The 22,260-nt window shown below is 50.6% G+C and overlaps 7 protein-coding genes across 7 annotated transcripts; 5 read left to right on the plus strand and 2 right to left on the minus strand.

Annotated features, from left to right (window-relative positions):
- Nucleotides 1-3,058: 3,058 nt before the first annotated feature.
- Nucleotides 3,059-5,563, plus strand: A1O9_01966 (uncharacterized protein; the record flags this gene model as incomplete). The annotated part of the gene is made up of 1 exon (XM_013407541.1): nt 3,059-5,563. The coding sequence occupies one exon, from the start codon at nt 3,059-3,061 to the stop codon at nt 5,561-5,563; it is 2,505 nt and encodes an 834-aa protein (XP_013262995.1).
- A 3,724-nt stretch (nt 5,564-9,287) lies between these two features.
- A1O9_01967 (uncharacterized protein) lies at nt 9,288-10,142 on the plus strand (the record flags this gene model as incomplete). The annotated part of the gene is made up of 1 exon (XM_013407542.1): nt 9,288-10,142. One exon carries the CDS (start codon nt 9,288-9,290, stop codon nt 10,140-10,142), a length of 855 nt encoding a protein of 284 aa, XP_013262996.1.
- Nucleotides 10,143-10,551: 409 nt separating this feature from the next.
- Nucleotides 10,552-11,688, plus strand: A1O9_01968 (uncharacterized protein; the record flags this gene model as incomplete). Its single annotated transcript, XM_013407543.1, has 2 exons — nt 10,552-10,580; nt 10,614-11,688. 2 exons carry the CDS (start codon nt 10,552-10,554, stop codon nt 11,686-11,688), a joined length of 1,104 nt encoding a protein of 367 aa, XP_013262997.1.
- A 361-nt stretch (nt 11,689-12,049) lies between these two features.
- On the minus strand, nt 12,050-13,054 carry A1O9_01969 (uncharacterized protein; the record flags this gene model as incomplete). Its single annotated transcript, XM_013407544.1, has 1 exon — nt 12,050-13,054. One exon carries the CDS (start codon nt 13,052-13,054, stop codon nt 12,050-12,052), a length of 1,005 nt encoding a protein of 334 aa, XP_013262998.1.
- An 859-nt stretch (nt 13,055-13,913) lies between these two features.
- Nucleotides 13,914-14,783, minus strand: A1O9_01970 (uncharacterized protein; the record flags this gene model as incomplete). The annotated part of the gene is made up of 1 exon (XM_013407545.1): nt 13,914-14,783. The coding sequence occupies one exon, from the start codon at nt 14,781-14,783 to the stop codon at nt 13,914-13,916; it is 870 nt and encodes a 289-aa protein (XP_013262999.1).
- A 705-nt stretch (nt 14,784-15,488) lies between these two features.
- Nucleotides 15,489-17,462, plus strand: A1O9_01971 (electron-transferring-flavoprotein dehydrogenase; the record flags this gene model as incomplete). Its single annotated transcript, XM_013407546.1, has 2 exons — nt 15,489-17,290; nt 17,363-17,462. The coding sequence occupies 2 exons, from the start codon at nt 15,489-15,491 to the stop codon at nt 17,460-17,462; spliced, it is 1,902 nt and encodes a 633-aa protein (XP_013263000.1).
- A 2,464-nt stretch (nt 17,463-19,926) lies between these two features.
- A1O9_01972 (TATA-box-binding protein) lies at nt 19,927-20,804 on the plus strand (the record flags this gene model as incomplete). The annotated part of the gene is made up of 3 exons (XM_013407547.1): nt 19,927-20,183; nt 20,241-20,328; nt 20,385-20,804. The coding sequence occupies 3 exons, from the start codon at nt 19,927-19,929 to the stop codon at nt 20,802-20,804; spliced, it is 765 nt and encodes a 254-aa protein (XP_013263001.1).
- Between the last annotated feature and the right edge of the window lie 1,456 nt (nt 20,805-22,260).

Raw genomic sequence — 22,260 nt, forward strand, 5'->3', positions numbered from 1 at the left:
CCGGCCACAATGCATAGGTTCGCATGATCCATGACCGATACAACGCTAATGGCATACCATTCTTCGGTGGCAATGCTTACTTGAACCGCAATCTATACTGGGAATGCGCGGGTGGGAGCCATTGCGGCAAGGCTGGCTAAGAAAGGGGAAGCATAATGTTTCAGGTGTTATGACCCTCGAGCGACCACCATTTCATATCCATGCTGCAGCTCGGAGTGGCCCAAAGAACGGTGGATCTCTTCTGACCGTCTAGAATTGGCCACCAGTCTTGATTCACAAGCCAATCTTCGATCTTTATGGGCGCCTCCTCCAGCTTCAACTGTCACAATGTCAATGTGGGCGTCAGGAGGATGAAGTGTAATCCTCAATTCAGTAATGATTCTCAAACCACCTTTATCACCCCCAAGGTAGCCAGCTTCGTGAACATACTTCCACATTTCGGCTAACTCTAACCCGAAACCAGGGATTGGCATCTTCTCTGCCAATTAGTGATGCCAGTCTCTTCAAAGGATACCTCGCATATCACTTGCTTGTTGGGAAAGTCGATTCACTCTTTATATGTCGTATACTGTGGGTACCCAGCGTACTCGCGTATTTCGCCTTCTGAACTTGGTGGGGAAGAGGTTGGCTAGAGAGAGCCTTCGCAAAGATGCCAGGGTCACGATTTTGGTCAATGAACGGGATCAGAGTGTTACTCAGCACCGATAAGGAAGAAGGTGAGTTGTTTCAGGACCGCGGATCGATAATAGTGGATCACAAAGCGACTCTGGATTGGGGAAGAGGTCGTCCTGTCCCTGTATCGCACGGCCTCGCAGGATAGTATTTGCCTACCTGCTCTATCGGGACTTAGTATTGCGGCAAAACCCCAAGTGACAATCTAGTCGAGGCTACTTGGCCTTGGTCTCCCTCTATCTTGAGGATGCACATAGCTGGTGCGATAGGAGTATCTGAACCACAAGAGCAACGCAGTATAAGATCTTGATCACTTCCTCCCTTCAAGCGTCTCCGCAAAGGAAATATCACAAGAATTACCTCAGCTATCGACACTTTTTGTTGTTCAAAAGGCATGCCAATGGCTGTCAGCATTAATCACTTTCACCATGCTCATGTACGACGGTTCGGTTGTCGTGGCGGCATCCGCTGGCCCTGGAAGCAGACGGCGGGCCCGCGGCGTCTCAGCGGAGCCATCGGCCGTTCGAAAGCAATTGAATTTCGACGTACTGTAGATGTGGATGTCGACTGATATTAATGGTCCTAGCTTCAAGAGACGCGTTGCCTTGCGGAGATGATGGACGTAAGTCTGGACATCCATTCCATTTCATGTGGCCTGCGCTCCCGGCCTACCATGTTTCAGTAGATGGCTAAAATCCAGCGCGGCTGGTGGTCAGTATGCATGTTACGTTCCTGAACATATTCTAATCGATGATAGGAAATCGCCCAAGAGATTCCCGAGACACGTAAATTCACTCACCGTCCTCTTCGGACGGGTAATCTTTTTCCGCTGGTCATTACCTTATGCTAGCCCGGCGCAACGAGACGGGAAACGCGAAGCTGTCGACGCCCACGGTGACAACAGCGATAGCACCACCGACAACTCAATAGCCGATAACACTCTTGGGGCAGGATGGACTTTTTGTCTTTTTGGAGGCGATTGGGGAAAAGTCCAGAGTCCTAGGCGTCAGGTGTATGAAAGCAGTAGTCGAACAGAAAATGATATAGGAGATGTTTAGGTGGACTCCAAGCAGACTACAGTATCATATGATGACGGTTTATTTCAAAGGTCGCCATAGCAGAAATGTGCTCACCTGGCCACGCGTATGCACTGTTGGTATTAGGTAGAAGAAAGAATAACTTCAGAGTTCCTGCCATTAAGGAAATGCTTGTTAGTCCGACTTAACACTGATCAGTCAGTAGTTCACCAGAGCTCTACCCTTCACTATTGTCCTCCCAGTTCAATTGTATTGCATAGCCCACCTTCTTCATCTCCTCAGCGTTCGACCACTCGAAGTTATATCCGAGCAGGAAGATAACATCACCGTACAAATCAAGACATTCAGACCGTCTGTGACAACCAACGATGCTTCCAGCTCAAGGAGTCACTGATTGGAGGTCATCTCTTACTCTCTAGACACGAGCCTTGGTGGGCGGATTGTTTACCCGAGACCGCTTCCATCCGCCAGAAGTACTATACTGTACATCCGGCATGAAGAATTTCCTGGGGTGTGAGAAGGGCAACCAGCGCCTACAATTCACCAGTTCCGACAGCGGAGGCAATTGGCCGTATTCGAATCAAATGCAGCAAAAGGGGGATTATCGGGGTTTTTCTGGAGCAGGGCTTCACTGGGGTGGCATGGGAAGCCGCGAAAATGCGCAAATAACCAACGTATTCGTCTCGCAATTGATGGAACAGGCACCCACAGGTGGGTGACAGGCAGATCCGAGGGAGCTTTGTCAGCTGTGAACTTGAGGCACAAGAGAACACAAGAGATAAATGAACGCGACGAGATTGGCTTTTTGGACCCAAACGCACCGTCCAATGCAACATCGCATTTAAGCACTAGGGCTCGCTCTTATGACGATAGAGCCGAGTGCTCATGAGGGCGAGAAAACCCCGCAACAAAGGCTTGAGCTATGCTGCCCTCGTTCTGTTGTTGGACGGGTGACATGACACCTGTTGCAATTGGCCCGTGCCCTGCGAGGCCTTCTGGAAGATGCCATAAGCAGCGACGCACATAGATTAGCGTACTCGGAAATGTCCACCAGGTTTACCACAAGGGCCTGAAGCGGTAAAAATTGTCGTGTGAAGGGCGTGCAGTGGGCCAAGCAGTTCTCCCTCCTTGAAACGACCCAATGGCGCTGAGAACAGGCCGTTCTCTGCCTGAGGAGTCATAACCTGACCCACCGACCTCGGAGTTTCTCATAATGATTGTATCCGACAGGAAAGGCTGAATATCTCATCTCATCCTTCGAAACTTCACGTTCACATTTTGTTCTCCCTTTGAATCGAGCGGTGTCATATTGGCTGATCCCACAATTGTCTGGGGTCATCGTGGCAAACATGGAGTACTTCAACTTCGAGGATGCTTCGAATCTCCCTCCCTTTGACTTGGATGAGGTCTCCTCGTTGACAGGCGAAGTCAACGAACAAGAGGCCAATGACTGCTATGAGTCTCTATTCTTCGATAAAACAAATGTCCTACCAACATCTCGACCAACAACTCAGGGTCCCATGAAACTCAAACTAGTCAATAACGTCGAAATCGAAGTCATCCCACATACCGCTGATGTCTCGGCAGACTACCCGATGTTTCGTGCCAAAGATCCGTGCGACCTATGTTCAAGGATGGGACTAGACTGCTTTTTGGCTACAAGAGGAGCCATGGTGACAGGCTGCACTTGCTGCATCTCTCTGTACCGTGAATGCAGTTTCGTTCACCCCAAGATTCCAAAAGGATTCGTGAGCACTTTTCCTGGTATCTCCGAAGACTTCCAAGTCTGTGAAGGCTCTTTGACCGAGAGAAGGAAGGCAATGAGATCGATGGAGGAAGGCCGAGGCCGCAAGACAGGTGCTCGATTCCCTCGAGATGCTGTCAAGATTTTGAAGCAGTGGCTTGCAGACCATGCTGACCACCCATATCCAAATGAGAGAGAAAAAGACGAACTTAAGCAACTTACTGGTTTGAAGCGGAGTCAAATTTCCAACTGGCTTGCGAATGCTCGCAGGAGAGGAAAAGTCCGACCAGCCAACTCAGATCCTTCATCTCCTATGCTCGGTGCCATCGATATTCCTCAAAGGCGTGAAAACACGGATGTTGCGGACCTCAATCCCCTAGACAGATGGAAGGCTTCTCCACCGGAAAACGAACCTGCATCAATGACTGCCATTGCCAGAGCCGTCACTTCCACACCCCTCCCCGTACGCAACCCATCAGTAACTAGCCTTCAAGGTTCTCGACCGAATTCCAAGAAAGCTTCTAGCGAAGATAGTTCCTCTTTCTCCATGTTCCGAGCCCCCTCCGTGAGCAGTTTTGAAACCCGAGAATCCAGCAATAGTGACCTTACATTTGCCTCTTCGAGGTCGAATCGATCCAAGGGTTCGTTTGCTTCGTCCCAAGATCGACGAAGGCGCAGAAGAGCCCCAATGCCACAACGCGCTGCTGCACAACAAGCCAAATCGAGGAGTGCGAGAATCTTCCAATGCACCTTCTGCACAGACTCTTTCCCTGCTAAGTACGATTGGCAGCGGCATGAAAAATCGTTGCACCTTGCACTCGAACGATGGACCTGTTGTCCTGATGGCGGAATCATGACCGATCCACAAACTGGTGTTCAACAATGTGCGTTCTGTCGACGCCCAAATCCTGATACAGACCATTTAGAATCTCATAATTTCAACGCCTGTCAAGAGAAGACACTACAAGAACGAACCTTCTATCGGAAGGATCATCTCAGTCAGCACCTGAAGTTAATGCACAATGCGAAAGTTCAATCACATATGGACAAGTGGAAGAGTAACACCAACGAGATCAAATCCTCGTGCGGATTCTGTCCATCCAAGTTCACCACTTGGCAGCAACGAGCGGACCATCTCGCTGCCCACTTCAGAAATGGAGCAGACATGAGCATGTGGGCCAATGGTTGGGGGTTCGAACTCTATGTGGAAAGACTGGTTGAAAATGCCATTCCTCCATATCTTATTGGACATGAGAAGAATTCCATGGAGCCATATGTCGCCAGAGCTCAGAGAACTCCTTCATGCACAACCGATACCGGACTCACAACCGGAACATCTGCTGAAAGCACGGAACCCGACCAGCTGACGAAAGATTCCAATTGCTGGGGCAGACTCGAGCAAGAATTGGTCAAGTTCGTCTTGCGATGTCGAGGCGCAGGAACCGTTCCAAGTGACAAGGAGCTCCAGGACCAAGCACGCATGATCATATATGAGGACAATGATCCGTGGAATTGGACAGCAGCGGATAATCAAGAATGGCTCGATACCTTCAAGTACCAGAATGGAATCGGAACGTTCACGGAGACGATGGCCACTCACGCACTGGCCGAAGTTCCCATTATGGCACCGTATGTGATTAAAGGAGGTCTGAAGAACAAGTCAGTCAGCGGGGGGGGAGGTGCTCACCACCCGCGCAAGAGCGTTTCCTCCAATTCCAATTCCAACCCGACGCCCGAGTGCGGCAGTCTCCCTAATTCCGCCGGCATCAACGCCACCTTCGATCAAAACATGGACTTTGACTTCGACAGCATCGATTTCAGCGGCCTCGATCTGGGCATGATGGACGACATGAATTTCGAAAGCGGCCTAGACGGCCAACAACTTGTTGCTACTGGAGATCTGAATATGATGCCAGCAACCACTGGACAATTCTCATCAAGCATTCCCATCGATCCAATATTCGGATCCTACGATCCCAACAACTTGACAATAGATATGAACGCAGGACTGTCGCCCCAGCTGCCGCAAAAGGAGCAGCCTCTGAATACAGATTTCATGACCGAGCAGGACTTGAATCATTTGACGGGGTACATGGCAGGATTCAATTGAAATGGGACATAAATTGACATTGTCAGAATCTAAAAGGCGGAAAGGAAATCCAAAACCCAGGCCGGAAAACGGGCAAGTATGGAATTAATATACGATATACAAATTCCCATCCGCAGGAAGAACTTATAGGCAGGGCGGACGTCTTCAACAACCGTCTTACAAGGTCCGGCGCAGGGCGTGTTCCGTGCAAGCATTCGTTCCTCTACTTAGTTAACATGATCTCGGCCAAGGGGCAAGAGTCTCGTAGCTGAAAGAAACACCAGCTAGCCAATAAACGAGCAAATGAAAACTCATTGACTCAAGAAAATGTCCAATTTTTTCGTAACTATCTTGAGTCGTTGTTGAGTCACAGAGAACGCTATGAATCTGATGCTGGACCTTTCGTGGCCGCGCGCCCTGCAATTGTCACTTGCTGCCGTCCCTCGCCGAATTTCATCAAGCGGTATACCCAGCTAAGTTTATTCGGTTCAAGGGTTAGTGGTCACAAGTGTTCTTCAGACCGTAAGTTTCCTCTTACCCGTCGGATCTCATCGGTTACGTCCATGTTCCTAGGTTGTTGGAAGGGTGCCACCGTGTTACGAAGTTGCAATATAGTGCCCCCCATGGCGGTGGATGATTTGATGGGTGTTCCATCAGTTTTGCTGTTGTGCTGGGATGGTGCGTTGCGGCTTCGGCTGTTTGATGGGTCTCAGCCTTGCGTATGGCTTTTTCTCGTCTGCCATATGCCTGGCCACGCCCACACTGGTAAGCGTGATGCAAAATGTGGGTTGTTGACAAGGATCCGCGAGGAATCCATTGATGGTCAATCATACCAGACTATATTTCTTGTTGCCAATTGGCCCATTCAACATGATTGAAAATATGTGTCGGAAGTCGATAAGAGTTTCCTAAACAAGTCTAGGACTATTGGATTATGAATTCGAGTAGGACTGGATTGCTGGTTGAGAAATGTGGGCAAGATTGATCTGGCGTCCAGTTGACTCATCATGCTGAGGTTGAATGGAAGGCGATGTTGCTTCAGGCCCAACAAGGGACAAGATTGATGATAAAGTAATTCCTTGCGATATATCCTTTCTGCAGGCTCTATCGAAGGAAGAAAGTGATTAAGATGCCAGTCTGCGTAGCTCCTGTTGTTGTCCTCTTTTGATAATTCTCGAGCCATTGAATGAGGATGGGACTAGGTGAGAGAATCTTGAGCGGTTGACATTTATCGACGTTGAAATCAATCCGAGCCTTGGTGGCAAGACCATATGTGCTCTGCCGCTGTCTGATCAATCGTCCTTCAGCCCCTCTCATTTCGTTAATACTTTAAGTGTGAATATTTTCAAGTGAAATCCATGCGTATCACTTCAAGTGGCCAGAGTGGCCACAGGTTTCCTCCTCAGTTCATTCCTGATCTCTTTTCGCAATGCCACGCGCATCAGAGGGACTGTATAGGCTAAAGCAACCCAGGCCTTTGGTTTTGAAGCGGTTAAGATCTACACCTCGAAGATTTCCGAAATGTGTGTTAACAATGCCACTGACCTCTTCCAAAATGGGTGTCTTGCAGTAGTCACAAGGCCTCTCGAAGCGTGCATAGAGTGCTAGCACTGGCTCCCCCATTACCGTACGGAATTCGAATTTTTTTGGCTGGTCCACAAAGATTGCGAAGTTTCTCAACTACGGATTTGAAAGAGGAATCTTCGCCGCTTCGCCATCACCGACCTTGTCGTATCTGATTTGCAAGTGTGCAAGTGCCATGTGAAAGGCTCCGTATCTCCGCTGGCGGCAAGAAGGAAAGCTGACCTCCACCTTGATCTTGAGTGATAATCTCTGTCGATACATGTGTACACGTCCTTCACCAAATCGCGGACCACATCTTCGCGAACAGAGTTAACCAAACCTAAATGAAATTGTCAGGTCTCCAATCAAATTTAGTGGTGCTAGTATTGCTCACTGAACAGGTGACGGCCGTTAGATGTTTCGTGATCTGATACAAGGTCAGGATGCGGGTGTGCTTGTATGGTGATGTTTTCAGAGCCCTGATACAGAAATGTTTGTGTTTCGTGCCACAATAGGTCATCGAGCCGGAGTACGGAGGCGATCTGAAAAATGTCTTCATAATCGCAATCTGGTATCATTTCGGTCGGCGGGTCCCGTCCCAATATAGTAGAGCGTCACCTATTGCTGGTCGAACATATTCAAGGCATGCAACATACCCTGCAAACTGGCTTTCAATCCAGGGTTTGACAACTCTTGTGCAGAGCCGCATATCCGCGAAAAGCGTGAGCTTGATGAACTCTTTGGGAGTGTAGAGTTTGAATCCGTCCCACCTAAGGTGGACAAGATCACAGAATGCAAGGACAAGGGTAGGATCTTCGTCGTACAGCTCGATTTCCTTCGAACTATGCTCCGGCCACTTCGGAGAGGAAAGCATCGCCGAAAAGACAGGGGAGGCCAAGCTGATGAGAGTGCCGGATACTTTGATATCGAGCGCGTCGGTACCTGTCCCGGCCTTGGGGATGGCGTCGCCGTTAGGGATGATGGCCACTTGTTTTGCATCCCGCCGTTGCTCTGACCCTTTTGTCTCGTGCTCCTCGGTGGTATCTAATTCAACTGCCTTGCGTTTGCGGTGGCTTATCCACTCAACGGCAGGACTTGAGGTGTCTTCTCCGCTTCAGAGGAGACAACGGTGTCGCTGGTGGGTACTCCATAGTTATTTGTAGTTGACCAGAGTTCAAAAGCGCCACATGATAAGTTTCAGCTTGAGCAAGGAGGTGTCATGAAAGCAAGAGAAATACCACCTCAGAAATTGAGTGGGACTGAGTGAAAGACTTGGGGATCTGTGAGGTAAGAGAAACATTAATCCACTTGGAGAAGGTATAAGGAATAAACTATTCGGTGTCTACAAAGGAGTATAGTATGAAGTAGGTACGGAGTACTCATCCTCAAAACGCATCTTGATATGCGTTTGAACGCGTCAGAGGCCGACCGAAAATGAAGGCGGGAAATAAGATAATCCGGTCCGCAGGCATCCGGCCATATCCCCACCAAACAAGGACAATACGTTACCGAGTACTTAATTTTGCGGAACATAGTAGGTATGACTTGCATGAAGTCCCTTTGAAAGCAAGAAGAAGGAAATATCTCGATTGTGGATGGCTCTCCTAAGCCACCCGAAATCCGAACAGCCGAGCCCCATATCCGATGGCGATGGCGATGACGATGGCGACGGATGGCGCATACCAATAAGCGAAGAGAATCTTCACATGTGAAAAGAAGGGCACGAAAACGAGAAAGTCTCCTAATCCTGCCTCGTTCTCAAATCGGTCCTGGTCTGCTGCGTCCCACGCCGCTTCGCTGAATGCTCAACAAAAGCTACGACCATCCCAAACTGACTAAGTCTAGTAGCCCGCCGTCTGCCTGTCATTCCTGCTTCGTATCATGTCCATATCTCCATCTGCATGTGATAATGTTGTGCACATGCCAAAGCACTGATAACAACATTCCCCGGTAACGTCTCATCTCATCTTATGTTATGATCTGATCTCCGTGCGCCCTTCATTTCATACATTATTTTCTCCATCTCGAACGCCAGACACATAAGTTGTGAGGAAACACATTCCATACAGCCCATACACAAGCAGCCTACACCTGAAAAATGTCAGGACCCAGCAACAATGGGGCTCTACTGGCACCAGACCAACCCTTCTGCACAACCGTCGCAACCTCCAGCATATTCACCATGATACCCTCTTCTGTCCGCTCACGAATCCCAGTGATGAAATCCATTCGAGCCTCTGCCAAAGCTGCTATGCTTACGAGGTCCTTGACTTCTCGACGGAAAGCCTACACAATTTCGAGCCTTGATGAACCCAAAGAGGAGCGAAGTTTCGGATTTGCTACGACTGCCCCCAATAGTGAAGTGAGCACCCCGACGATAAGACCACAAACTCCTGAAGATGGAGTCCGTACGCCGGACTTGAGTCTTGCAATGCTCTCACAATCGGAGAGCCAGTCTGGTGTCAATTGGGATGTTGCGGCTACGGGGATACGATTATGGATAACGGCCAAAGCCCAGGCCGAGCAATCTGGGGACTCGGCTGCACTGCGAAGCATGCATATTGATGCGATGCGATACATGCATATGGCGTTACCACGGGATTTGACTCCTCTTGAGATCGAGTGTTTGCGGGCTAGTATGTCGCCAGCTCTCTTCCGAAGTACCTCGCAGGGTCAGCCTCAGGAACCTCCTCCTCGACGATCACCTAGTGTCTTGCGAAGAGCTGTTGCCCAGATGGTTTGCTGGGTCTTTGCCATTTTCCTATTTATCATGCCACTTTTCATGAGCCTCTTAAATAGCGTTCTCCAATTTGAACGCCAGCATCAAATGACGGAGAAGATCTTGTCCGGCAGCTTTGATCTTGGTTCTTGTCTGGGCGAACCCGGGTCACAACTTCAGCGATCGTTTCTCCGATTCAAGGATAGTCCATTGGGGGAGTCATGTGTCCATGCAGGGGTGTGGGTTGCGGAGGGGTTGATCGGCGGTGTCAATGATGGAATGAATGCTGTAGCGTATGGTCGTACCGTTGTGGTTTAGATTGCATGGACACAGCAGGCATTTACGAGCAAGATTAGACTGGTTTGGATATGTGATACCCATTTGATAGAGGTCCGAATTGAATGATATGACTTTACGAATTATGATGTGGAACTATTTGCTCGGGTGCGACAAGGCTGTGCTTCAGCCTTGTCGGGGATTCGTGGTATTTCATCACCAAAACATTCTGCGTCTCCAACTCAAAGGACTGCCTTTCCTCTACAATCATGTCCGCATCCACCACGCTTCTTCTTCCCACATTTCGACGACAGCAATTAGTTCTCGACTTGTCAGTCATACCTTGAACGTATGACATATCCTAGTGTTCACTGACGCGATCAAGTTCCTCGCTCCGCAACGAATGTCCTGAGGGAATTTATCTCTCCTTAGTCCCAGGGAGACCATCGCTATGGGGCGGTGTCTTCTTCGTCCGCAATGGTGAGTCCTCTACAAGCCCAGCCACTTCTCTAGCAAGAGACTAAGGGAGATATCCCAAGGCCCCTACGCTGAAGCCATCCTGCGTTTCCAGATCTCCTTCCCCGACACATACCCTTCATCACCGCCGCTGGTCACTTTCTCCACAGATGTCTTCCACCCGCTAGTTGTGCCGTCGACCACATATACCTTCAGCGCCAATCTTGAGGCCTCGAGCACCGTCAGCGCATCTGACGAGCACCGTCTACCGCCTGGCGCGTTCAGCCTGAGATATGGCTTTCCTAATTGGTTTGCACGCGCAGGAGCACAAGGAACCACAACGACCACACACGAGAGGGAGGGCGGTGCGTCGACCGATGATGTTACACAGGGAGATGTGAACCAAGCACAGGGGGAGAGTGACCAGCGATCTAAACCGTCCAGCCCAGAGTCCACAACAGTCGATGCTCAGGCCACCACTCAGGCTATCAACTCAGCGCAAGTAGATCGCAAAGCCACGCTCCTCGCCCTCCTCCACCACATCCACGCCTCATTCACCGACCCGTCCATCCTCGACCCCCTCCCGATCTCCTCCGCCGGCAACCCCAGCGCCTGGCATGCCTGGCGCGCACACCGGAGCCTTAACTCTCCCACAAGTGCGATCGCTGCTACTGGCGCAGACGCATCAGCCCCGCTAGGTACCGGGCCAGCGACGGGATCCTCCTCCTCAACATCTCCGTCATCACCCAAACACCCCAGCGCATGGAAATGGGACGGCGTGTGGGAATCCAGGGTCGAGAGCGCCATCCGCGAGAGCATTGCTGAGAGTGCTTTATTTGGTTCGCCCGCGGCTTCGGGGGGACCTGGGGCCGGCCTTGGGCTCGGTTTTGGCTTGGGCGGTGCGAGAGGGGAGGTAGGGACGCCCGGCTCAAGGTTTGCGTCTTCTCCGTCGATGGGCGGTGGTGGAGCGTCTGGCACCGCGGCAGCTGGAGGGTCGGATCTCGACGATCGACAAAGGCTACAGGCCATCGCAGACAGGCAGATTCGCTTCGCTAAGATCCCGGATGATAGTTTGTTGGATGTTAGGCGGCAGGCAGGATTTCTTGCTCCAGCCATGAACGTGGCAAGGTGATGTGATTTGATGACTGTTTGACATGAGATGGTATGGAGTGTATTAAGATATTGAGCCACACCATGGTTCCCAATCTCTTCCAGATCGTTCGACTAGATTGCCTTGTCTATGCGCGAGACCCTCGAAATGGAGACATTTACATAAATACGCGGATTTTGAGAACGGTCAATGCTAAATTTGCTTGACAGTGGCTACTTTGGCTATTGTATGTCTAGCAACGCCCTGGATCACATATTGCCTCCCTCCTTTAGTGAGAACTGCGAAGCTTGCAAGAAGGGATCCTAGCTACGACGGAAACATGCCGAGAGGAAGGAGCAAAGAAACTTGTGATCCTAGGATATTGTATTTCTCCCAGATCTACCTACTCCTCAAAGCCTACAAGCTTGTTGCTCACCTCCCATAGCCTCGTCGCGGCATCAACATCATAAGCCCAAGCGGCATGGCCGGGAGAACCCAGGTCAGCGGCTAGCTTCGGATCGGCAGGTGGGCAGACCTGTGTATCATCGAGGTATTTGCCACCGGTTCCCTCGAGCTCTTTGTCGACGGCAGCGAGCACGGTCGTGGCAGCGCCCTGGCCCGGGGATTTCATGATACGCAGCATCTCAGGCATGGCTTTCAGGGCGGAGAAATCCATGTGGACCCCAAGGCCAGTCTCGATGCTGCCCGGGTGCAACGACCAGGCGTGCAGGCCTTGTGCGCCATAGCGCCGCTCGATCTCGTTCGCCATGTAGATGTTTGCGGTCTTGGACTGCCCGTACCCTCCGAACGGGGTGTAGACGCCTGGTCCCGACAAGTTGAGGTCGTCGAACTGGACCGGTAGCTGGCGGTGTCCTTGTGAGCTAACGTTGACGACGCGCGAGTGGAATGCCGGCGTCGAGGACGCGAGAAGCGTCGGCTTGAGCAGTTGGAAAAGCAGGAAGTGGCCCAAGTGGTTGGTCTCGAACTGCGCCTCAAACCCGTCGGGCGTGATGGTCAGTTCCGGAACCGCCATGATGCCCGCGTTATTGATCAGCAGGTTGAGCTGGGATTCCTTTGAGAGGAACTCCTTTGCAGCAGAGCGCACGCTCGCTAGGGAGCTCGTGTCAAGAGGGAGGAGCTCGACTTTGCCTGGTTCGATAAGTTCGGACAGCGCTTCGCGCGCCTTGTCGAGATTCCGTGCTGTAGCATATATTTTGGCGCCTGTTGCTTTCAGGGCGCGCACTATCTCGATACCAAGTCCCGACGAGGTGCCGGTGACGAAAATCACCTTGTCTGAAAGCTTTCCTTCAAGGTCGTTGTCCTTGATGATCTGCAGAGCCGTGGGTCGTGCATCCCCTGGTCCTGCGAGATTGCTTACTGCGTGGGCTTCTGCGTACCTTGTTGTCATTTTCGAGACCACTTGCTTTGGCTTCTGGATTTGGTTCTGTTGATATTGTTCTGGCGGATAAATTGTTTAGAGGCTTATGAGAATGTACTTGATTTGGAGGAAGAGTATACCGAGTACTCCTGGCTTGAACGGAATCATGTCAATCCTCCCTTTATATGCGAAACCCTTCCCAGCGACAGATGAATCCATGCAGACAAAGGAGATATTGCGAAGCTTAAGGCCGAAAACATGTAGCCTACTAGATTCATCATTTGTGTGGCAGAGCAGCCGATCAGTCCAAGTTCCGTAAGTCGTCACCCACCAACCTACGCCAGTCCTAAAAGTTCGGGCCGCTAGAACAGTTCAGCGTATTAGAGTAAGCCAATGACGGATGTCTCAAGATGCAAATGCTCGACGTTGAATTGCTTGAGTTTGAACCTGTCAAGGGGCAAACTCCGCCAAAGCCCGAAGGGTGCTTGTCGGATGGGCATGGCGGATTGCTTGCGGTCCGCTTGGCTGCTGACCGAAGGATCGTTGCTCCATCATGATCCAACGAATTGCACCACTGCTCACAAAGACGTCCTTATTCGGCAACCTAATAAATCTCTTTCTCAGATGCAAGAACGGTGGGAGGGGAATCATAGCCTGTAAACCTTTTGACGTATGGGGTTTAGTTGTTGATCCAACCGGAGTTTGTTATATCCTTGATAAGTGTCCATGCTGCATCCATGTTGGAATCCTCAAGATCCCCGAGACACTTTCTCCAAGGGAAGTTTAGGTTTTGATAAAAAAGGCACTTGACATGAAATATGTTTCCTTGGGCATTTTAGCGACTACCATGATGAGGTCATCCGCTACCGATCACAAATAGGCTGGAGTTTCACCAACTGATGATCTTCTCATTCTGCCAAAATTCGCCATTTGAGCCTCCAAGATCTCCCAGGACAAGCAATACCGGAGTCTGAGCGCCTTGATCCGGTGTCTTGACTCCGCCGCCTCGGGTCATATCTGTCTTGACATAGCCAGGACAACAGCTGTTGATCAATGTCTCACTTCCATTTTCTCGATTCTGTCGCGCGATGGCTCGCGTGAAGCCAATGGTACCTGCTTTGGAGACGGCGTATGCGGCACTAGGCCAGTCTTTTTGATGAGAGCCATTCTCAACGGCAGTCGTGAACTCCTGCATTAACTTGGAAATGTCTTCTGGCGTCTTGGCGGCCAGGAACCGAGACCTGATGGAATCCGAGTATTTGGAGGACAGGTGACCAGATGCGCTCGCAACATTCACTAAGCGACCTCCATTCTTGATGTGTGGCAGAAGTAGTTCAGTCGCGTGAAGGGTGCCGTAATAGTTGCTATGGAGAGTTTCTCTGACCACATTGGCATCAAAGCCTTGCATTGCAATTGCAGCATTGTTGACGAGAAAGTCTATGCCGCCAGGATGCTCGGCCTTCAGGTGAGCCGCAAATTCCTCGATACTGTGTTTGGAGCTGATGTCCAAGTTGAGGTATTGAACATCCGTGAGTCCACCATGGCTGCGCAATACTTTTGTCTCTTTCAGCTGGGCGTCTTGTAAGATTGATCCAAGAGCGGTCTTCCCCCTTTGCTCATCGCGTGCAGTGAGATAGATAAGGAGTGGCCCGTCGTTGAAAGAAGATTTCGGATACTGTAAAGCAAGTTGGCGGACGATTGCAAGTCCAATACCTTTATTGGCACCGGTGACGGCACCGACGCGAGAGTAGGAGGTCATTTTGAACCTGTAGAAAGCGAATGTGCAAGAGAAGATTGCTGCGTGTTTGTGGCAGGAATTGACGGTGTTTATCAATCAAACTGATGGCATACGGCTGAATTCTACGTATTTAAGTTCAATCCGTGACGAGTAGAGACGTCGTCAGCGGTTTCTGGGTCCGATGGGTATACCTACATCTCGGGCTGCATCACATTGTTGGTCTTTGGCGATTGAAGACGTATGCTGACATTTGATGATATCACTGGATTCTCTTATTACTTAGTTGTCTATTTTCCTACCCGTAGGTACCATTTTCAAGGTTCAATTCAAATGTCGTCACGGAATCATCGTCGACCTCCCGTTGTGTGTCTGCTCCACCGTATTTATTGAGTGGAGTATTAACCCCGTACCGTGACGACGGAAAGAAATCCCTGGAGAGCCGAGCCTCGGATCTCAGAATTGCTTTGGTTCAGATCCTCGTCAATTGGTCGGGCGAGACTCGCAAACAAAAGCTCCATGGCCCATTCACCTTTATCCTTCAACCCAGTCGCCCGGGCTTAACCGACAAACGCTGACGTCTTGTCGGAGTCCCTCGTTGCTCTCTACAAAAATGCTCCCGCCGTGATTTCACCGTGCATCGAATTCTTGATCTAGTCTACTCCTAAAAGCCATCCCCTTTCCCTTTTCACTCCATGCTTTGTTTCCCTCTTCCACGATCTTCTCCAGATGGCCTCTAAACACCTTTCTCGGCCTTTAACCAGGCTTGCGAACCCAATCCAGCAGACTCGATCGTTTTCCAAATCCTCGGTTTCCTTCCTCAATTCCTTCCCCGCACATAGGCAAGCTGTCACGAGAACACGATCACACCGGCCTATTTTTGTTGCTGGCCAACGACGATCTATATCGTCAAGCCTTCAGCGGCGATATGCCGACGTTGACGAGAGCTTCGACCCGGCCTCCGTTGAACGAGAAAGTGATGAGGTTGATGTTTGCATCGTCGGTGCTGGTCCAGCTGGCCTGAGTGCTGCCATTAAGTTAAAGCAAATCGCCAACGAAGAAGGCAATGAGGAATTCCGAGTGGTCGTGCTGGAGAAGGCTGGAGAAGTTGGAGCACATATTCTATCTGGAAATGTCCTTGAACCTAGGGCAATCAATGAGTTAATACCAGATTGGCTATCGGAGGATAATGAGCACAGATTCACCGGGGCCACACCAGCTGGTGGCGACAAGATGCGATGGTTAACCAAATCTAATGCCATACCCATACCTGCACCTCCACAGATGCACAACAAGGGCAACTATATCATAAGTCTCAGCCAATTCACGAAATGGCTTGGTGAACGGGCCGAGGAAGTTGGTGTTGAGATTTATGCTGGATTTGCTGGCGCCGAAGTCTTGTACAACCGTGAAGGCGCAGTCAAGGGAATTGCCACCAACGACCAGGGAATTGGAAGAGATGGCAAACCAAAATCGACTTTCGAAAGAGGAATGGAGTTCAATGCAAGAATCACTCTGTTAGCGGAAGGATGCCATGGCAGCTTGACTAAGAAAGTGACCAAGAAGTTCGACTTGAGACGAGACAGTGGCCCACAGACTTACGGACTTGGAGTTAAGGAGATCTGGGAGGTCAAGCCCGAGAACTTCAAGAAAGGAGAGATTGCACACACTTTAGGTTATCCACTCTCCAAAGACACCTACGGCGGTGGCTGGATGTACCATTATGGTGAAAATCTGGTAAGTCTTGGGTTGGTCGTCGGTCTCGACTATCCCAACCCATGGCTCTCTCCATACGGCGAATTTCAACGCATGAAACTGCATCCTTTCTACAAATCCGTGCTAGAAGGCGGAAAGTGCCTCGCCTATGGCGCCCGTGCCCTCAATGAAGGTGGATTTCAGTCAATACCCAAATGCGCATTCCCCGGTGGTGCGCTGATAGGCGACACTGCCGGGTTCCTCAATCTTCCCAAGATCAAAGGCACACATACTTCAATGAAGTCCGGCATGTTAGCCGCTGAATCCGCCTACGCGGCTGTGACGAAGAATCCGGATGCGAACACCATTTTTCTGTATGACTACGAAACAGCGTTGCGCGAGAGTTGGATTTGGCCGGAGCTAAAAGCAGTCCGCAACATGCGACCCTCCTTCCATACCCCTCTCGGAGTCTATGGCGGTGTGATGTACTCGGGACTCGAAGCGTATTTACTGCGCGGCAAGGTTCCCTGGACTCTGAAGCACCCGTGCAAGGACAACGAGGCGACGAAGCCCGCAGACCAGTGCAAGAAGATCGAGTATCCAAAGCCGGATGGTGAGATTACATTTGACATTCTTACATCCGTATCGCGGACAGGGACGAACCATGAAGAGGATCAACCAGTGCATCTACAGGTGAAGGACTGGGAGGCCCACGCTGCACAAGAGTGGCCAGTCTATAAAGGTGTCGAGAATCGATTTTGCCCGGCCGGTGTGTATGAGTATGTCGAAGATGAGAGCAAAGACATTGGTGTCCGATTCCAAATCAACGCGCAAAAGTGAGTGTCCTTCCCATCCCGCTGTTTGCTTCTGCTTGAATGCCAGCGACTGACGTCTTGTGCCTCAAAAAGCTGTATCCACTGTAAAACATGCGATATCAAAGCCCCCAATCAGGATATCAATTGGCAGACACCGCAGGGCGGTGAAGGACCGAGTTACAGCCTTACTTGAGGGCTCTTCGAGCTGATGACAAACTCGTGCTCCCAGAGCGTCCTTCTCCATGTTGGATTCAGCAATCAGATGTACAGCCTTATACCTTCTATGATCATACTGGAATATGATACGGGTACGGTCGAGAGGAGCACGAAGGCGGATGATGGCAATCTGGCCTCGCTGCTCGGGCCCGAGGCCCCTCCCGCTCATAACATTACTCGGGAAAAAGTCCGCTGCGCGTTGCAGCCAAATATACGTCTAGTGGTAAAATGATGGAGAAGTAAATTCAAAGCGTGATATTGTCCGTGCAGTGCGCCTTCACGCGCATATGTTCGATCTGGATGTTGCGATGTATGAGTAATCACTCCTCATTCTTGATTCCAATGCCAAAGGACCTCGTCCGTTTCCAAGATGGAGCAGCCTATCCGTCTCATGCCCCTGGGTCGCTGCTTAGCTTGATAGACATCCAGCCCCGAGACCTCGGGTGTTTGCCCGCTCTGTCGCCCGCATCGCTCCTCCAGCCTGGCACGAGATCCTCGTATGCGGCCGCACCTTGAGTATTTCAGCTGGATCAAAGATCAAACAGATTCATGCACTTGTAGCCTTACTGCAGATCCTTGCATGACAAGGCTGACACTCCAGCCGTGGAGGGCATGTTTACCGATGTGCGCTATACTTAAGATGGATGTTAGTGGACGATAATCTCAGGTCGGATGGTCGGATGTTAGTGGTGCTGGTGGGGCAGCTTGTCACCGGTCTGGACAGAGTGGCCAGATGCCTGATTGGCCTGATAGGCCTGATGGCTGCAGATTGTGGCGTCGGGCGAAAAAGCCCGGTCGCCGCCAAGGCGCGAAATGACTGTCAAACTTGCGCGGCATGTGAAACTGTTTGTCCCTCCATCCCTGGCAAGAATCGTGAGTCATTTCGTTTTTTGCAGTCCCTCTGGGTGCTCTCCCTTTTCCCTCTCCCACCGCTCAACACACCCAGCGTCCATTCATTTTTATCTGTCTATACAATCATCGTGTTGTTGTGGGCTTGTGACCAGCCCTGAAAGCAGACCGGATGATGCATTCTGTGACAAGAATGGCTATCATCCAACTGTTTAAATCATGACTAGGTCTCAACGCGAGCCATTTGCCTGTGGTTCGGTTGGGTAACTTTGGGCGGCAAACCCGATTTTCTCTCGGTCTCGGTCTTCCCTGCCCACCCACCCCCAAGCAGAAAAATTCGCAACCTGAAGCACGTGAGCTTGGGCCAATGTTACACTGCCATCCCGCCTCGGTAAATGGTATGAGCTAGAGTTGTTGATTCAGCTCATGGCAAAAAAAACACACTTGGTCCTGTCTTTTGCCCTGGTTTGTTCAGCAGACCAAAAGGAGGCTCGCAACTTTTGACCTGAACTTTTGTCACTTGATGGGTGCACAAGGCAGGATTCAAGCTGGTTAGGCGTGTCTGGTTCCGTGGGAGGTGCATTAACGCGCAGCACTGCATGCATGCAAGCACAGAAAAGGGGCAGATAATGGAAGGTGCGATGATGCAGACCGGGTGACGGATGAGGCTTAGCTAAATCATTAGCGTGAGACTAGCGTGGCGGGGTTGGAGGCCCTGCTGCGAGTATAAAAGGAGGCTGCCCTCCCATCGCGAATGCTCCCGGATTTTCTGACATTTCTTGGCTTGGCACTTCGCCGCAACCGCATTTCATCCTCCACGGTCTCTTCCATCAGGCTCCAAGGCTGATCAAGCGCATTACCCACGCCCGCCTCGCCTGCGACCTCTCCAGATACCATACCCTCCCAGTTGTCATCGGCTTTGAGATCCTTCTCGTCGTGACATCTCTATCCTCTTGGCGCTTCACCGCAAACCACAGGCAAAAAGCTTGCTTGCGTGCGCCTGGCCACTCTCTTATCACAAGAGCCTCAAGGTTCAGAAAGACAAAGAAGAAGCCGCAATCAATTTTAGACAGTCTTGCACTTTCCGCAATAGTAATTCGCTCCCAAAAGTCAATCTCACTTCTCTTGTTGCCTCGTTTTCGCATATTGTCGGTCCAGGCTCGTCGACCGAACCTCACCTCAACTTAAAAGACTCCAAACAAAAAGTTCAAGTCAAAAGGGCAGTTGTTTGTAGGGGAGACATTGACTTGTTTATCTCCCACATTATCGGTACGAACTCACTTCCCTGTCGCCTCGAGTCCCCAATCCATCATCGTCGTCGAGTTACCGAGAACGATATCTACCTCGGTGTGGGTGTGAATCTTCACTCAAAGATCACTGCCTCACCTCAGTCGATTCTCACTTAACCGACCGACACTAGTCTGCGCGTCGCTCTCTCGAACCTCCCATCCGTCCTCACCACAGCATCGTCCTAACATCCTCTCTCATACAGACTGCCTCTTGCGTCTTTTTCCTCGATCCACACATCGTCGAAGAGACATTTGACTGCGACCGCTTTATTGCGCCGCAGTGCAAACCTCACACCTGCAATCATGGATTCCCTTACCACTCATCCCTCCACCGCACAACAGGCCAAAGCCTTCACCTCTCCCGCATCTCTCTCGTTTCCTGGTGGTGCTGGGGACTTGACACCGCCTTCCTCTGAGAAAGATGGACAGAACCTCAACGGTGGCTCTTACGCAGATGCGAAGATGAATGGCCAGCAACAGGGAGGAAATGCCTTACAGGCTCCACAAACCCCCAGTGCTACTCCTGGTGCTGGAGTGAGTGGTATCGTGCCCACTTTGCAGTGAGTATCCATCCTTTGTTGCCCTATGGTCAGCAGAGGTTAACTTTCTTGGAAAAGAAACATCGTTGCAACAGTCAACCTTGATTGTCGCCTCGATCTCAAGACCATTGCACTGCATGCTCGCAATGCTGAGTACAATCCAAAGGTACGATTCATGTGATTGCATACTTTTCCTCATGACAGTTAGCTAACTATCACCAGCGTTTCGCCGCTGTGATCATGCGTATCCGTGACCCCAAGACCACTGCCTTGATCTTTGCATCTGGCAAGATGGTTGTCACTGGCGCAAAGTCGGAAGATGATTCGAAACTGGCAAGCCGCAAGTATGCGCGTATCATCCAAAAGCTCGGCTTCAATGCCAAGTTCACCGATTTCAAGATTCAAAACATTGTCGGCTCTTGTGATATCAAGTTCCCCATCCGACTCGAAGGTCTTGCTTCCAAGCATCATCCTTTCAGTTCCTACGAGCCTGAATTGTTTCCTGGTCTCATCTACCGTATGATCAAACCTAAGATCGTCTTGTTGATCTTCGTCAGCGGAAAGATTGTGCTCACTGGCGCCAAAGTTCGTGAGGAGATCTATCAAGCCTTCGAGCAGATCTACCCAACGTTGTCAGGTTAGTCCTTGAATGCCTTCGCCCTGTCCTCGTGCCACAACTAACATACGATCTAGACTTCAGAAAGATCTGATTTCTTTGCGTGGGCGGTCTTTGTATCACTATTCACTTTCATCAAGCTCTTGACTATGGTCATCTTGTCAAAGGCTGATGGAGGCAAATTACCATGTTGCTTTTTTTTTGCCCGTGTTACGACTAGTCTATGAGCATTGCAAGGCGTTTTGAGCGATGACATTGTTTCCTTGGTGGGCACCAAAACGGACAACAGGTGCCACGAGGTTTTTACACCAATTAGAAATGGGTCTTCATCGACACACGGGTCATTGGCGGTATTCGGCGCTGGTCGATTTCGGTACCGTCTTGGTTCTCTATTCCCTCTTCAACTTCCACTTGGGTCATGGTTCGAAGTACAGAGCCATCGACATATTTTCCGGCGATACACACCGAAGGGGGTTGCGCCTGATATGGGAGGCAATCTTTCTTGAGAGCCGTGGATCCGCGACAATTGAGGAATGTCACGGAGAGATTGGACCCGACGAAAGTTGTCGTCATATTAGATTGCTGCAATCAGGAAGATTCATAGAGCAGTGGTTGTGGAAACCGCCGATCGTGGATGAGTGGAGGTTGCTGGTATCGTAGGCGGTCGCTGCTTGTGCTTCAGGTCATCCTTGGTCGCCAGATGATCAAGGCTGGCGATAGCTTTAATCATGAAGCATTGCTTTGATAGTCATAATATGATTCTTCAACCCTCCAACCATATTGTTGCCTCTTTTCTGGCTTCTTGGATCCTGACCGGTGTTGTGGAAGTATTCGTAGAATGTGCAGCGTGCTCCAACCTCCGGATCCACCCCCTGCAACAGACGCCTCATCGGATGGATGCAAGGTACTTTTCTTCTCGCTCACCTTTTTATTTTCCGCACGCCGCGTACTTTCTTTACCCTACCTTTCTGGCTTTTGAAGAGAGCCCCCACCATCAGATGCCATTTGTGTCAGAGGAGAAGGCTGTCTAGATCCTCACCTGGCAATCTGGCTTGCTTATGTGTGTGTGTATTTGTGTGTGTCTTTTGAGGGTCGTGATTCGTGAAGGTTTCCTGGGCGGATAGTCTGGCAGTTGGCAGTGGGTTGAGTGCCTAGGTTGGCAGGTAGTCTAGTTAGCGATCGTGTTTACCTGCATACCATACCTTGTCTACACGGCATCCTTCTGGACCGTCACCGGGTAGGTCGTGTCGTTGATGTCGTCGATTTCGCGTGGGTTACTGATGACGAGGCGAAGGGCTTGATCGTCGCTGCTGCCACTGGAATGGAGCCTTGGGGGTGCTGTTGCATATAGTGCCTGGGCTGCCGTGTCGGGTTTTATACCTGGCGAAATCTGTACCTGGCGAGCTTAGTAGGTGTCGATATTGTCGACTTTTGTGCGTTTCGACTCTCGTCCATTGACGAGTTTTGTACATACGCGCCTGT

This window comes from Exophiala aquamarina, assembly GCF_000709125.1.
Source record: "Exophiala aquamarina CBS 119918 chromosome Unknown aczIA-supercont1.2, whole genome shotgun sequence".
NCBI classification, from domain to species: Eukaryota; Fungi; Ascomycota; class Eurotiomycetes; order Chaetothyriales; family Herpotrichiellaceae; genus Exophiala; species Exophiala aquamarina.